This window comes from Pristis pectinata, chromosome 18, assembly GCF_009764475.1.
Source record: "Pristis pectinata isolate sPriPec2 chromosome 18, sPriPec2.1.pri, whole genome shotgun sequence".
NCBI lineage: Eukaryota > Metazoa > Chordata > Chondrichthyes > Rhinopristiformes > Pristidae > Pristis > Pristis pectinata.
In genome coordinates, this window is record NC_067422.1 from 9,701,500 (window position 1) to 9,718,300 (window position 16,801).

Sequence of the window (16,801 nt, forward strand, 5' to 3'; positions counted from 1 at the left end):
TTACATCCACTCCAGTTGTGAGATGTGGGAGATTCTTGTGTGTCAATTCTTTTAACATGGGGTGGTCACCACACACCAGTTACCACACAGTCTCGATAGAGTGAGGTCTTGGCTGAATGGTGAGGGGATCTGAGGAGATCAGAGACCACGTGACATTGCATGGACTTCACACACACACACACACACACACACACACACACACACACACACACACACACACACAGGCACACACACACACACACACCCTTACACACACACACACCCTTACACACATGGGCACACACACACACACACACACACACATCCCACACACCCACCCCCCCACACACAACGATCCCACACATACACACGCACATGCGCACACACACACACACACACTCACTCACTCCTACACACATATTTACTCCCGCACATGCACGTGCATACACACCCTCACTCCCACACACACCTGCTCCTATGCCAACTTGCACACACACTAACTGCCACATGTACACTTGCACACACACTTACTCCCTCACACACACTTGTGTGCACACACACACACCCACTCCCACATACACAATTGCACACATACATTCACTCCCACACACACTTGCTCCCTCACACACTTGCACATGCACACTCACTCCCATATGCACACACACTCCCGCAAACACAATTGCACACACACACAGACATACTCATTCCCACACTCCCAATTCCACACACTCACACCCACACACACACACACTTGCTCCCATGTCAACTTGCACACACACACTCACTCCCACATGTACACTCACTACCACACACTTGCTCCCGCGCACTCCCCCCTCACACACACACACACACACACACACACACACACACACACACACACACACATATTTACACACACTTACACACACACTTTCTTCCCTTGATCCCTCCCCAACTCCCTTACTGACTTTCTCCCTGCTTCAGAGCCCTGTCTCACTGCCACTGTCCCCCTATCCTCTCAGTGCCCCTCCCACCCCCTCCCCCAACTCATCCCTTACTTCTGAGACCTTTCCCTCTCATTCCCTGGCTTCCCAACTTCCCGGCGGCTGGCCTGTCAGTCTGTGTCTGAGCCCTGGCTCCAAAACTCACCTGGTGGATGGTGGTGGTGAAGCCTCCAGCTGGTGTTACCTGTTGTTAGGACATTGGGGTGCCCTAGTGCTCAAAGTGGCAACCCACTGGTTGTGCATTCTGTCCCACCATGGCTACTTTTAAACCCACGAGACCTCTGTCCCAAAACTCATGGGGTCTCTGTTTCTTGTGCTGGTTGAAGAATGCAGTGATGGTGAATTCCAGTCACAGGGACTTACGTGGCTTGTCTGGCATTGCCCTGAACTCTTGCACTGATTAGAGACTCCCTTGGAATCTACTGTCAAAACTGGAGCCTTTTTTACTTGATTCTTCCGATGCCAGAATTCGACTCAATTACATGTGCTTATTTAAAAGAAAGGTCAGCCAAAATGTATGGCGTTAGTAGGAATTTTTGCGGGGACAAAATGTACAAAATCCTCAGAATGAAAGTGACTGAACTTAATATATTGTAGAACAGAACATATTGAACAGTGTGCTTCAGGTAGGAAAAGTCATGCTATTCAAACTACAGAATTAGCAGGGATAATGAGCAAAAGCAGCCTTCTGCTTTTAGCCTTTCAATTCTTTTGGGCAAAATAGACGTTATCCTAAAGTCACCTTTCAGTTACAACACAGGCAAGTGCTGCTCACAAAATGCACATTTGCAAATTAAGAAAAGCACCAGTTTCAATTATCAAGAATCTAGCATTTATACCTACAAATACCCAAATGCCCCAAATGACTCTGATCTATAAATTATAGAAAGAGAGTTTAAATCTGAGTATGGGAGAGATTAGAAAGGGAGAGATTAATGAAAAACAATTTACAAGGAAATTATGTTAAAATCTCTTGTCTGATTGCTTCTTTGAAAATGGATTGGCCTGTGTCGAATGCTTCGCTGGCTTTTTCAATTAATTATTTAAACACAATAAAAAACATACAGTTTCTAGGGACATCAAGGATGTGTGCTTCGCCCGCTGCTCTACTCTCTCTACATTCATGACTGCTTGGCTAAGTGCAGCTCAAACACCATCTATAAATTCGCCGATGACACCACTGTTGTTGGTAGAATTTCAGCTGGCGACGAGGAGGTGTACAGGAGTGAGAAAGATCGGCTGGTTGAGTGGTGTCGCAACAACAACCTCATACTCAATGTCTGCAAGACCAAGGAACTGATTGTGGACTTTAGGGAAGGGAATTCAGGAGAACACACACCAGTCCTCATTGAGGGGTCAGTGGTGGAAAGGGTGAGCAGCTTCAAGTTCCTGGGTGTCAACATCTCAGAGGATCTATCCTGAGCCCAAGACATTGATGAAGAAGGCACACCAGCAGCTCTACTTGGTCAGGAGTTTAAGGAGATTTGGTATGTCACCAACGACTCTTTCTATAGATGTATGGTGGGGAGCATTCTGACTGGTTGCATCACAGCACTGGTATGAGCAGGTATATAGACATAGGAGCAGCATATAGACTGGTATGGAGGCTCCAATGCACAGGATCACAAGAGGCTGCAGAGGATTGTAGACTCAGCCAGCTCCATCACAGGTACAACCCTCCCCGCCATTGAGGACATCTTCAAGAAGCAGTGCCTCAGGAAGGCAGCATCCATCATTAAGGACCCTCACCACCTGGGACGTGCCCTTTTCTCATTACTACCATCGGGGAGGAGGTAGAGGAGCCCGAGGACCCACACTCAATGATTCAGGGACAGCTTCTTCCCCTCCGCCATCAGATTTCTGAACGATCCATGAACCCATGAACACTACCTCATTGTTCCTTCTTTTTGCACTATTTATTTATTTTTGTAATTTCTAGATTTTTATGTCTTGTACTGAACTGTCCCCGCAAAACGACAAATTTCATGTCACACGTCAGTGATAATAAATCTGATTCTAATTGTTTTTTATTGCAGTGGATTAAAATTAAAAAGTGGTTTAACATCAGTTTTTCTTTGAGGTGCTTTGGGTTATTTTGCTATGTGGAAAGTATAAATGAACGATGATGATATTAATAAGCATTTAACCATTTAACAGACCGCAATCAGTGAGGACAGGCAGCAATACCTCCAGCACAATTATTCTCAACACTGGTGCCCCACAAGGCTGCAACCTCAGCGCTCTACTCTACTGCCCATATACTCATGACTGTGTGGCCAGATTCTGCTCTAACTACATCTACAAGTTTACAGGTGATACAACTGTTGTAGGCCGTATCTCAAACAATGTTGAGTCGGAGTACAGGAAGGAGATAGAGAGTTTAGTGGAATGGTGTCATGACAACAACCTTTCCCTCAATGTCAACGAAACAAAAGAGCTGGTCATTGACTTCAGGAAAGGGGGCAGTGTACATGCACCTGTCTACATCAATGGTGCTGAGGTCAAGAGGGTTGAGAGCTTCAGGTTCCTGGGAGTGAACATCACCAATAGCCTGTCCTGGTCAAATCACGTAGATGCCACGGCCAAGAAAGCTCACCAGCGCCTCTACTTCCTCAGGAGGCTAAAGAAATTTGGTCTGTCCCCTTTGACTCTCACCAACTTTTATCGTTGCACCATAGAAAGCATCCTATCTGGATGTATCACAGCTTGGTACGGCAACTGCTGTGCCCAGGACTGCAAGAAACTGCAGAGAGTTGTGGACACAGCCCAGTGCATCACGGACACCAGCCTCCCCTCTGTGGACTCTGTCTTTACCTTTCACTGTCTTGGTGTAGCAGCCAGCATAATCAAAGACCCCACCCACCGGGTCATTCTCTCTTCTCTCCTCTTCCATCCGTAGAAGATACAGGACCCTGTGGGCACGTTACCATCAGACTTGACAGCTTCTACCCCACCGTGATAAGACTATTGAATGGTTCCCTTATACAATGAGATGGACTATTGACCTCACAACCTACCTTGTGTGACCTTGCACCTTATTGCACTGCACTTTCTCTGTAGCTGCGACACTTTACTCTGTACTGTTATTGTTTTTACCTGTACTACCTCAATGCACTCTGTACTAACTCAATGTAACTGCACTGTGTAACGAACTGACCTGTATGATCAGTTTGTAAGACAAGTTTTTCACTGTATCTCAGTACAGGTGATAATAGTAAACTAATACCAATACCAATTTAATCTGTCAATTGGAAAATCACTTTAGCAGTTAAACACGTGGGTCTTACATTCATCCACAGTGTGGCTGTGTTGATAATCGTGTGTTCAGTACTGCCCAGTATCAAGGCCACCTGATCAGCTGAATACTTGAGCTAGAAAGTCTAAATGCACACTGGAAAGAACAACAAAATGATAGAGGAAATCAGCCCCAGTTTCTTTGGGCTGCAGAAGAGAAAATTTACCACTCTGATACTTCAGGGGAATCCATAAAGTCACAGCATCACAGTGTCACAGAATGTGATAGCGGCACAGTTAATGTGACGCTGTTACAGCGCCAGCGATCGGGGTTCAATTCTCATTGCTGTCTGTAAGGAGTTTGTACGTTCTCTCCATGTCCGCGTGGGTTTCCTCCAGGTACTCCGGTTTCCTCCCACATCCCAAAGACGTACGGGTTAGGCTAACGTGGGTTTAAATGGACGGCGTGGGCTCGCCGGGCTGGAAGGCCCTGTTACCGTGCTGTATAAATAAAGTTTAAATAAAGTTTTAAAAAAAGTTTTAAACCTATCATGTCCATGCTGCCTCTTAGACCTATCTACACTAATCCCCTTTACCTGCATTAGGTCTGTAGCCTTCTATACCTTGGCGATTCAAATACTGGTTTAGATGCTTCTTCAATGTTGTGTGAGGACCTGTCACCAACACCTCATCAAGCAGTACATTCCGTCCTTAAACCAACCTCCTTGTGAAAATTTCTCCCTCAGCGATCCCCTCTAAACCTCCTATCTCTCACCTTATACTCATGCCTTTGGACACCCACCGTGGGGAAAAAATATTTCATAGTCTACCCTATCTATCCTTATAATTTTGTATACCTCTATCAGTTTGCCCCCTTGCATCCCCAGCTACAGGGAAAACAAACCAGCCTATCCAGTCTCTCCTTATAACCAACAGCAGCTATTCACCGTGTCCAATCATGAGGCAACTGTTCTGGTGTCAGTTCCATCAGCCCCAGCCAGAGGTCACTTGGTTCAGGTTCCCCTTGGGAAGCGACAATGGTGACAGAGGCTCAGCGGGTCAAACAGCATCTGTGGAATGAGAAACAAGAGTTAAAGCTTCAGGTCGATAATCCTTCATCGGAATCGGAATCTGCAGAATGATCTACCTGAGACATTAACGCTTGTTTCTCTTTGCACAGATTCTGCCTGACTTGCTGACTGTTTCCCACATTTTTTGTTTATATTTCAAATTTACAGCGTTTCCTTGATTTTCTAGAAACTAGTGTTTTAAGGATTCTTGTCTTGGTGGAGGAACTCACAAGTGAATTGCAGCATCTTGTGCAACTCCTGAAATTACTTTGATTGTTTGCTTCAAATCCAGGAATCACACTAGTTACATGTTCAGCTCCTTGCACATTGTGCATTTAAAGAGGTTACCCTGAGAAAGCAGCCATTTAGTGTCTGCTTTGAATGGAAGTATTTCTGACAATGCATCACTCCCTCGGCAACAGAATGGAGCATCAGCCATTGATCAAGTCTTTAAAGTGCAACTTCATACCATAACCTTCCAACTAAGAGGAAAGACGGTGGAAAAGTTAAAACTAATCAAAGGTGATGACAATAATGAAGTGCGTTAATGATGTTTATAAATTTTGATAAATCACTTCTTTTTCCTATTATCTGGTTGAGTAAGTTTATCCAATTGACTTTTTGGCACAGTGGTACAGTAGTAGAGCTGTTCCCTCACAGTTATAGAGTCATAGGGTAATATAGCATGGAAACAGGCCCTTCGGCCCAACTTGTCCATGTCGACCAAGGTGCCCAGTGACGCAGGTTCAATCCTGACCTCCAGTGCTGTCCGTGTGGAGCCTGCACATTCTCCCAATGAGCTTGTACAATTCCCCCGGGATGTTCCAGATTCCTCCCACATCCAAAAAATGCGCCAGTTGGTCTATTGATTGCCTGCTGTAAATTTCCCCTAATGTGTAGGTGAGGGGTAGAATCTGGAGGGAGTTGATGGGAATGTGGGAAGAATAAAATGGGATTAGTGCAAATGGGTACTTGGTGGTTGGCGAGAACTCAGTGGGCTGAGGGCCTAGTTCCATACTGTGCCACTCTATGACTATACATCACTTTCAATACTCAGTATGTGATGGATTAGCTGAGATTGGACTACATGTCTGTAGCATTGCTACCATTGGATTCAGGTTCCTTGAGGACCTTGCAGAAACCAGAGTTTCTGGTTCTGATCCTCATTGAATGACTCCTGTTGAAAGAATACATATGTCTGGACATTAGATTGTGGGCTGGAATGGTCTAGGTGGTGTTGCCACGAGTGTCAGATTTTCATTCTGTGCTCACTGTGTAACTTCATACAGAGAGACCCTGAAGATCTATCTTGAGAAGGAGTCAATATCCTCAGGACAAGAAATGATGGGAAGGGAGAAAATTAGCAAAGAAATAGAGATGTTAGTTTGTCCAGTATTCCAATTTATTATCCCCACTACACCAAATTATAAAAAAAACAAGGTATATTTGTAAATGCAGATTACACAATTTTCTGTTTGATTGTCATTTTTGAGTGGGATTTTATTAAACCACTGAATGCTTTTTTTCCTGGAGGTTTATTGAGATTAAATATTTCATAGCTTAATTTATTTCTGAGGTGGATTTGCTTCAAGGTGGAATGCAACAGCTTTTATTACTAAGATTTATGAGGCAGAACATTAAAAACAAATTTTGAACAAAACGGCTGCCCTTGTGGCATTTAACCTTAATCAATTGTTTGGCTAACAATTGTATGTGTAATTTAACTGATGTGACAAATGGCTCTTTCCACCATTGTGTTCTCTATGATTCTAACTTTTAGAGAATAAAAACTAATTTTTAAAGTAAAATTATGCTACATGTGCTATAAAGAGTACTGACAACGTGAGAAACCTTAATGATAAAAAGATTAATGAACCAGATGTAATGGGCTCAAGCTCATTTCCATTTCCAAGGGTAATGGAGGAAGACTCGATGAGCAATTGCTGACAGCTTGTGATGGTCTAGTTGTGTTCACTGGAACTCAGGCAAATTGAGCAGGTTGGTTGAATGCCATTGCATATCTGTCATGGTTGAATGTTTTGAAGAGGTAATGTGGAGGGAAAATGAGGTAAGCTCATTTGATGTAGTCTGTGGGATGTTTGAAGATCAATGAATTGATCATGTTCTTGATAGCGAGGACGAGTCCTTTTCAGCTCCTATCCCATCCTATCTCGATGCATCACGGCTTGGTACAGCAACTGCTCTGCCCAAAACCGCAAGAAACTGCAGATAGTTGTGGACACAGCCCAGGACATCACGGAAACCAGCCTCCCATCCATGGACTCTGTCTGCACTTCTTGCTGCCTCAGTAAAGCAGCCAGCATAATCAAAGACCCCACCCACCCCGGACATTCTCTCTTCTCCTCCCTCCCATCGGGCTGAATATACAGAAGTCTGAAAGCACGTATCACCAGGCTCAAGGACAGCTTCTATCCCACTGTTATAACACTAGTGAACGGTTCCCCAGTACAATAAGATAGACTCTTGACTTCACAATCTACCTTGTTATGACCTTGCACCTTATTGTCTGCCTGTGCTTCACTTTCCCTGTAACACTGCATTCCGCATTCTGTTATTGCTTTTCCTTTTGTACTACCTTGATGTACTTACATTATGGATGGCATGCAAAACAAAGCTTTTCCCTATAGCTCGGTACATGTGACAATACTAAACCAATTACAAATTACCAGTAATAAATAGTAGGATACTTAGATGTGTAGAGGAACAGGAGGGCCCAGATGCCTGTAAGTGGCAGGATAGGAAGCGTGAGTAGTTAAAAAGGCATATGGTATTGACTGAAGCACTGAATCTAAAAGCAGGAAGGTTACCCTAGAACTGTATGAAACACTAATTAGGTGACAGCTAAACAGTTCTGGTCACCAAACAACAGGGATGACTGATAACACCAGAGAGGCTGTTTACTGTAATGCTGCTATGAAGAAATAATCTGAACGATGAGGAAAAATTGGATAATTTGGGACTGTTTCCATTTGCAGAGAGGAGGATGAGGGGAGAATTAACAGAGGGGATAAGAATGTCCTATTTCCCTTACTAGGTCAATAACTAGGTAACGGCAAATGAAGGTAGTTTGTGGAATCATTAAAGGGGAGAGGAGTAGAAATATTTTCATCCAAGGGTGGTGGGCGTTTAGAACTCAAGGCTGATAAGTGGAGTAGAGGTGCACATCACATTAAAAACATTCCTGGATATGCACATTCCTAGATTACAGATCAAAATTGGGGTTAGGTTGGATAACTCTCAGACAGCACAGATAGAACTCTCAGAACATTAAATAGAACATTATGGCACAGTACAGGCCCTTCGGCCCACAATATTGTGCCGACATTTTATCCTGCTCTAAGATCTATCTAATTCTTCCCTCCCACATAGACTCCCATTTCTCTATCATTCATGTGCCTACCTAAGAGTCTCTTAAATGTCCCTAATGTATCTGCCCCCACTACCTCTGCCTGCAGTGCGTTCCACGCACCCACCACTCTCTGTGTATAAAACTTACCTCTGATATCCCCCTTAAACCTTCCTCCAATCACCTTAATTTATAAGATAAGATAAGATATCTTTATTAGTCACATGTACATCGAAACACACGGTGAAATGCATCTTTTGCATAGAGAGTTCTGGGGCAGCCCGCAAGTGTCGCCACGCTTCCGGCGCCAACATAGCATGCCCACAACTTCCTAACCTGTACGTCTTTGGGATGTGGGAGGAAACCGGAGCACCCGGAGGAAACCCATGCAGACACGGGGAGAATGTCCCTAATGTGTCTGCCTCCACTACCTCTGCCGGCAGTTTTTCTATGTTTCTATGTTTCTAATATACAAAGTCCTTACAGACAGTGGCTGGAATTGAACCCGGGTGGCTGGTGCTGTAACACCATTGCACTAATCGCTACACTACTGTTATGCCCCCTTGTGTTAGCCATTTTTGCCCTGGGAAAAAGTCTCTGACTGTCCACTCGATCTATGCCTCTTATCATCTTGTACACCTCTATCAAGTCACCTCTCATCCTCCTTCTCACCAAAGAGAAAAGCCTTAGCTCACTCAACCTATCCTCATAAGACATGCTCTCCAATGCAGGCAGCATCCTGGTAAATCTCCTCTGCACCTTCTCTAAAGCTTCCACATCCTTCCCATAATGAGGCAACCAGAACTGAATGCAATACTCCAAGTGTGGTCTAACCAGAGTTTTGTGGCAGAAACAGTCTCCTGTGAAGCAGATCTTTATTTCAATGACTACTTCCCTAAGTTATTTCCAGTTACAAAATAAATAATATCTCAGCACTCCTTGCCTCTTGTTGAGACAATGACACAAGAATGACAGTCTGAATTAATCATTTTGATATACTTTGACATAGCTGTAATTGCTCAGCTATGTTCAAGAATCTAGATTCTATGGTGGAGGCAGATACATTGAACAGGTTCAAGAGCTTGTTGGATAGGCATATGGAGGAATGTGGGATGGGGGGATATGCGGGAGGAAGGGGTTAGGTAGTGTGAGGGTGGTTTGATGGATGGCACAACATGTTTTGTGCTGTATGGTTCTATGGTTCTATGGTTATTCCCTGCTGTGCACCACTTCATTCCTCAACAGTTAGCAACAGGGAACAAGTGCAAATGGTCCAGGGTCGAAACGAGTTCCAGCTAACGTTACCGAGACTGGTGGCAGTCATTCACTTGTCTTTAGCAGTCACACAATCGGCCAGGATAGTCATTTCCGATCACTGCCTGCTGACCCTCTGTGGTGGGTAAATGAGCTTGGACATCAGTGATGCCCCCTTCACGGCTGAATGATATTCCAGTGCTTAGCATCTATCCTGAGCAATGAGCAGTTTGGTGATTGAGAGAATGAAATTGTCTTGAGAATGAGGAGAACATTAGAGTATGGAAGATGCACCTGCTCTGGATGAGGCTGGACTTCCATGTATTAGTACTATTCATGGGGGCCAGTGTGGACAATTCAGCACCTTGAACCTGTTCTGCCATCTCAACATTGTTTTCCCATTAGTGTTGATATTGATCACTGTGCTCACACAACATATAGTCTCGGGTCACATCAACCTGCTGATACTTCAATAGATTCAATCCCATGTAAAAGGGAAGTAATGTCCTGGCAGCAGATTGTAAATCTAGAAAGTCAAGGCTGAAGATTGCACCTTCAACCTGGGTAAAATGACAGATAAATACATGTGTCTGACACATGAAGTTGACTGCCCGGTTAGGGATGTGTATGATTTTTGTGTTCTTTTAAAACATCTTTTCAAGTGGAGAAACTGACAGAGCCGCCCTTTGTAAATGGAGTATGTCACTGCAAGCAGCAGGAAAGATAAACACATCCTCTCAGTGAAGGTGAGCTTGAGAGTTGAGAGCACTTCTGCCGCGCTGTTAGGTAAAGGCTTCCGGATTATAAATCAACACTGATTACGGAATTGCAATCTATGTCGGAGTCAAGAAAATGTTTCCCATACACCTGCTGTCCTGGTGAAGGTGTGGGAAGCGTTGTTCGAGAATCTTTTAAATATACACACTGAAGGCATTATGTACCAATGTTAGAGATAGAATACTTAAGGTGGGGTGTTATCAATTAAGCGGATCAAACAACCTGAGAGTTGTGGATCTGCTCGTGTCGAGTATTCCACCACACCCATCGTTTGAACCTTTCAGGTGGTTAATAGACTTTGGGGAACTAGGAGGTGAGTGTTTCACTGCAAAGTCTGTAAATTGATCAGATAACTCTGACAATGATATGGCTGGTCTAATTTCTCATCAATGGCAACTCCTAGGATACCAATGTATATGCCATTGAATGTAGAGGAACGGCAGATAAACTAAGTCTTGGCTCACTGCCATTCCTTCCAAAGCTCAAATGTTTCTTGTCATTTATCAGCCTAAACCTAGGTGTTACGCCCATGATAAAGCCTCAGATGGGGAGATGTACAATATGGTTTGTGACACTGCATATTAACTATTAGTTGCATTACTTTAGAATGTTGTAACTACAACATTTATACTATCATGTGCATAAATAGATCTTAAGGTGTACTACATTCTCTCCTTTGAACAAATATTTACAGAAAAGTTGGGGCTACTGTGTAAAATAGTCTATCGATTTTTTTTCAGGTAAAAATGCCTGCATTGCTTTAATAGACCCCTTTGGTGAGGAGAGTCAGAATGTGCCTGAATCCCAGCAACACTTATTGTGTAAGTACCAGTATTCCCTGTGTGTGTCCTACCACTTCCTGTCAGATGTTGTTTTGATTCATTCATGGAACATGGGCCATCCTGCATTGCTCTGAACCTGTGACCTGAGTGACTTATGAGGCATTTTGTAGAGAAGAGACAACTAATCATTGTGTGTCGCAGCAAGATTCATTGGCTGGTCTGGTAAGGATGGTAAATCTCTTTTGCTGGAGGGCATGAGTGAGAAATGGGTTTTTATGAAAACCCATTTGTCAAGCGTTGATCCTGGAGACTTCCTTTTTAATTCCAGGTTTATTCAGTTTGAATTTAAATTGTATAACTACTATGGTGAAATTCAAATTCATGTCCCTGGATCAACAATCTACGTCTGAGAATATTGGTCCAGCAACTTAACCACTAAACTAGCTCTATGTGAGCCTCAATAGTTTCTGCATAGGTACCGATATCTCATGGACAAGTAACTGTAGTCCATGATAGCCATTGTGCACTGTTAGTGGAGGGAATAAATGATTTATGTGGTAGATGGGATGCCAGTCATCGATTTGCTTTGCCCAGAATGGCTTTGGGTTTCTTGAGTGTTGTTAAAGCAAGTGGAGAATATTCTGCTATACTCCTGACTTGTAGATAAGATAAGATATCTTTATTAGTCACATGTACATCGGAACACACTGTGAAATGCATCTTTTGCATAGAGTGTTCTGGGGCAGCCCGCAAGTGTCGCCACTTCCTAACCCATACGTCTTTTGGAATGTGGGAGGAAACCGGAGCACCCGGAGGAAACCCACGCAGACACGGGGAGAACGTACAAACTCCTTACAGACAGTGGCCGGAATTGAACCTGAGTCACTGGCACTGTAGTAGCGTTACGCTAACCACTACACTATCGGGCATGTTGGAAAGGCTTCTTGTCAAGCATGCTGTAGTGGGGACTTGGAGATGGTAATGCCATTGAATATAAACAGAGAATGTTTAGACTCTTTCACGTTGGCCATTGGCACTTTTAGGACATGAATGTTAATTGCCTCTGCTTGGAAGTTGTCCCTGCTGCTAGTTATTAATAATTCAATAAAAATTGTTCTTTTCAACTTTCCTCTAGAATAGAGAAGGTTAAGGGGTGATCTGACTGTTGTTTGAAAAGGTTTTATGATAAGTTAATGGAGAGGAACATTTACTACAAGTGGGGAGTTCCAGGATTTTGGAATCAGATTCAGGTTATTCAGGAGAGAAAATGGGAAACACTTCTCCTCACAATGCAGCGGTGGGAACGTGGATCTCATTCTCCCTCAAAAAGCATCAAATTCTGACTCAGTTAATTATCTTAGAACACAGAACATAGAAAACCTACAGCACAATTCAGGCCCTTCGACACAAAAAGCTGTGCCGAACACAGTACTCCATCTCTGATTGTTATTTAAGGGATGTGGACAATTTATTATCCATCCCATACAAGAATCAGGTGTATTTGTAGGTCTGGAGTCACATAGATGTCAGACCATTTAAGGATGGAAGGTTTCCTTCTGTGAAGGTCATTAATGAACCAGGTGGGGTTTTATTATAACCATGATTATCGTAATGGGATTATCTTTTTTACTCTGGGCTTAGTTAATTACTTAGAATCATAGAGTAATGTAACATGGAAACAGGCCCTTCGGCCCAACTCGTCCATGCCAACCATGGTGCATGCTAAGCTGGTCCCATTTGCCCACGTTTGGCCCATATCTCTTTAAACGTCTCCTGTCCCTGTGCTTATCCAAGTGTCTTTTAAATGTTGTTATTGTACCTGCATCAACCACTTCTCTGGCAGCTCGTTCCATATACGCACCACCCTCTGCGTGAAGATGTTGCCCCTCAGCTCCCTTTTAAGTCTTTCACCTATCACCTTAAGCAAATGTCCTCTAGTTACTTATTTTAGTTCCTTTTCCCTGGGAAAAAGACAACATGCATTCACCCAATCTATACCCCTCATGATTTTATACACCTCTATTAGGTCACCTCTCAATCTCCTATGTTCCAAGGAATTAAGTCCTAGAACTGCTATGCTTCCATATTCACTGAGTTCAACAGATTTTTTGCTGGCCAAGATTATTAAGGGGTTTGGGGTCAAGGAAGGTTTGACCACAGATCTGCTGTGATCTCACTGAACGGCCGTAGAACAGACATGAGGGGCTGTTGCATTTCCGATGTCCTTATGCTTACACCCTCCGTAGACCCAGTCAGTCATCTCTCCTTAAGTAGTCCCTTGGAATCAAGGCTGACTTGCTTCCACTCTGGTTCTGTGGGTTCTGAGATGACTGTTGAGGTCAATGTGACAAACTTTGTCACAGGTGAGGCAGGAGATGTTTGGCTGGCTGGTGCTTGACTAACAGTGCTTGGCTGTTGTAATTTCTTCTTAGAATAAGCAGACTATGAAGAGAAACTTATTTTAACACTAATATACTTAGAGCAAGCTTGCGCCTAACCTACAGTTGCTATCAACATATATTCAATACACTCAAACCAATTTTGGTGACATTCCTGTCAACTTGAAAATTTCTTTACTTTTCTTAACCTAACTAATCTAGTACCAGAGGCCACACATTTAAGGTGAGAAGGGATAAGTTCAAAGGAGAAGGTTTTTTACACAGTGAGTGGTGGGTGCCTGGAATGTGCTGACAGGGGTGGTGGTGGGGGGAGATATTATAGAGGCGTTTAAAAGGCTCTTGGATAGGCACGTGAACATAGAACATGGAACACTACAGCACAGTACAGGCCCCTCGGCCCACAATGTTGTGCCGACATTTTATCCTGCTCTAAGATCTATCTAACACTTCCCTCCCACAAAGCCCCCTATTTTTCTATCATTCATGTGCCTACCTAAGAGTTTCTTAAATGTCCCTAATGTATCTGCCCCCACAACCTCTACAGGCAGTGCGTTCCATGTACCCACCACTCTCTATGTGAAAAACTTACCCCTGACATCCCCCTAATACCTTCCTCCAATCACCTTAAAATTATGTCCCCTCATGTTAGCCATTGCTGCACTAGGAAAAAGTCTCTGACTGTCCACTCGATCTATGTCTCTTATCATCTTGTACACCTCTATCAAGTCACCTCTCATCCTTCTTCTCTCCAAAGAGAAAACCTATCCTCATAAGACATGCTCTCCAATCCAGGCAACATCCTGGTAAATCTCCTCTGCACCCTCTCTAAAGCTTCCACATCCTTCCTATAGTGAGTATGCAGAGAATGGAGGGATATGGATATTTGTGTAGGCAGAAGGGATTCATTTAGTTAGGCATTTAATTACTAGTTTAATTAGTGTGGCCACAACATCATGAGCTGAAGGCCCTGTTCCTCTGCTGTACTGTTCCATGTTTATTATTGAAATCCCCAGCTCCTTCTTAACTTCGAATAGATGATTTTGGTTAGTGTTCAAATAGACTGATTCCTGTTTACAATCAGAGCTCATCCCATCTGGGGCACCTGTGTCCACAGATCTAGGCTGGTTTGGATCTGCTGGATTCTAAGTAATGACCACAATGATTCAGAATGAAAAGAAAGCGGGTTATGGCTGCAGATGACACAAGAACACAACGACACTGGAAGCAATGCTGTTGAAAGCATATAGAGAACGGATAAAGCTGTGACAGATGGATTTCAATTCATGGCAAAATGAGGTCACCTCCTTTGGACCTGAAGTGGATAGAGTGCCTTCCAAATTGTATCAACCTAAAAGCAGTGAAGGTCCAAAGAAAAAAATGAAAAACAAACCCTGTAGATGCTGGAAATCTGATATAAATACAGAAAATTTATATTTAAATTTATACAAGGAAACACTTCGCAAATCAGGCAGCATCTGTGGAATGAGAAACACCATCTCTGGACCTGTCACAGATGCTATTTGACCTGCTGAGTATTTCTGCTTTTTTTCTGTTTTGCTTTGGAGATCCTAAGAGACGTTGGGGGTGTGTTGTGTTGGGTGGGGTTGTGGGTGGATGGGCGGTGGTGCGGTCTGTATTCATAGATCATAATATTGTCCTCTGCAGGTATGGAAAATAAAGAAAAATGCTGAAAAATATTCAAATTTATACGCAAAGGACTGGAGCACAAGGAGGTAGAGATTGTGCCACCGCAATACAAAACCCGGTTGGATGACACCCGGAGATCTGTGGGCACCACGCTTGATATTAGGGAGGCACAGTGGCATGGCAAGGGGAGCTGTTGTCTCACAGCTCCAGTGACCCTGGTTCAATCCTGAGCTCTGGTGCTGTCTGAGTGGAGTTTGCATGTTCTCCCTTTGACCATGTGCTCCAGTTTCCTCCCACATCCCAAAAGCCTGTGGGTTGGTAGGTTATTTGGCCGCTGTAAATCGCCACAGTGTGCAGGTGAGTGGTAAAATCTAGGGAGAGAATAGGATATGATTAGTGTCAAAATGGTTGTTTGATGCTTGGTGTAGACTCGGTGGGTCAAAGGGCCTGTTTCTGTGTTGTATCTCTCCGTGACTTTGTCATTCTATTGGAGAGAACCTAACAGAGATTAACCAGAATGATCTCTGGTACCAAGGTTTAAATTCAAAGATTGCAGAAATTAAGGTTTTATTGGGGAAGTTAGAAGGCTAAGTAAACAAAGAAAACACTGGAATACTCTCAGCTTAGGCACTTACAGAGGGAGAGTAACAGGGTTCATGTTTCTGATCGATGACCTTTTAGATGCTGCCTGACCTACTAAGTATTTCCTGTTTTTTTTAACAGGTTTTTGGCAACTGCAGCATTTGGCTTTTAGAAGGTTAAATGGTAATTTGACTGAAATCTGCAAAATATTATGTGGAATTGAGGAGGTGACTGGAAAACCACTCCCAGAGTTTGGAGAGTCTAGGAATAGGGGAAGCAGATCAAAGTAGAGCCAAGTGTTCCAGCAGCGATGTTAAGGAGTATTTCTACATGCTGAAAATGATAGAGATTTGAACCATTTTCCTACAATGGACCTTTGATGCACAGGTCAATCAGCTTTAACTCTGAGACCGATACATTTCTGTACCAGGGGTTTCAAAGGTATTAATAAATAATGGGAAAAAGGATATGGAGCTGAGTCGTAGAACTGTGATGGCTGACCTGGTCCTCCTCTTCCTCCTGTTGTCTATGCAGATTCTGATGCCTCTGAAGGTGTTTAGAAGTTCAGAGTGAACAGTAACTTTGACACTCAAATGCAGAAATAGCTGATTATGTTTTTTTTAAAGAGATTTTAATGCAAAATGACCTTTTGCTTTGTGACCAGAGTCAGGAGCCTGCTCAATAGATGGCTGTTGAACCACTTACCATCTTACTTAAATTTATATCT

At 43.4% G+C, this 16,801-nt stretch overlaps 1 protein-coding gene across 1 annotated transcript in view; it reads left to right on the top strand.

Annotated features, from left to right (window-relative positions):
- LOC127580112 (transmembrane protein 235-like) overlaps positions 1-16,801 on the top strand; it is a 54,395-nt gene that overhangs the window by 16,216 nt on the left and 21,378 nt on the right. The window contains exons 2-3 of the mRNA XM_052033325.1: positions 9,879-10,028; positions 11,405-11,485. Of these exons, the coding sequence (XP_051889285.1) occupies positions 9,879-10,028; positions 11,405-11,485 (231 nt within the window). The remainder of the gene's footprint in view (positions 1-9,878; positions 10,029-11,404; positions 11,486-16,801) is intronic.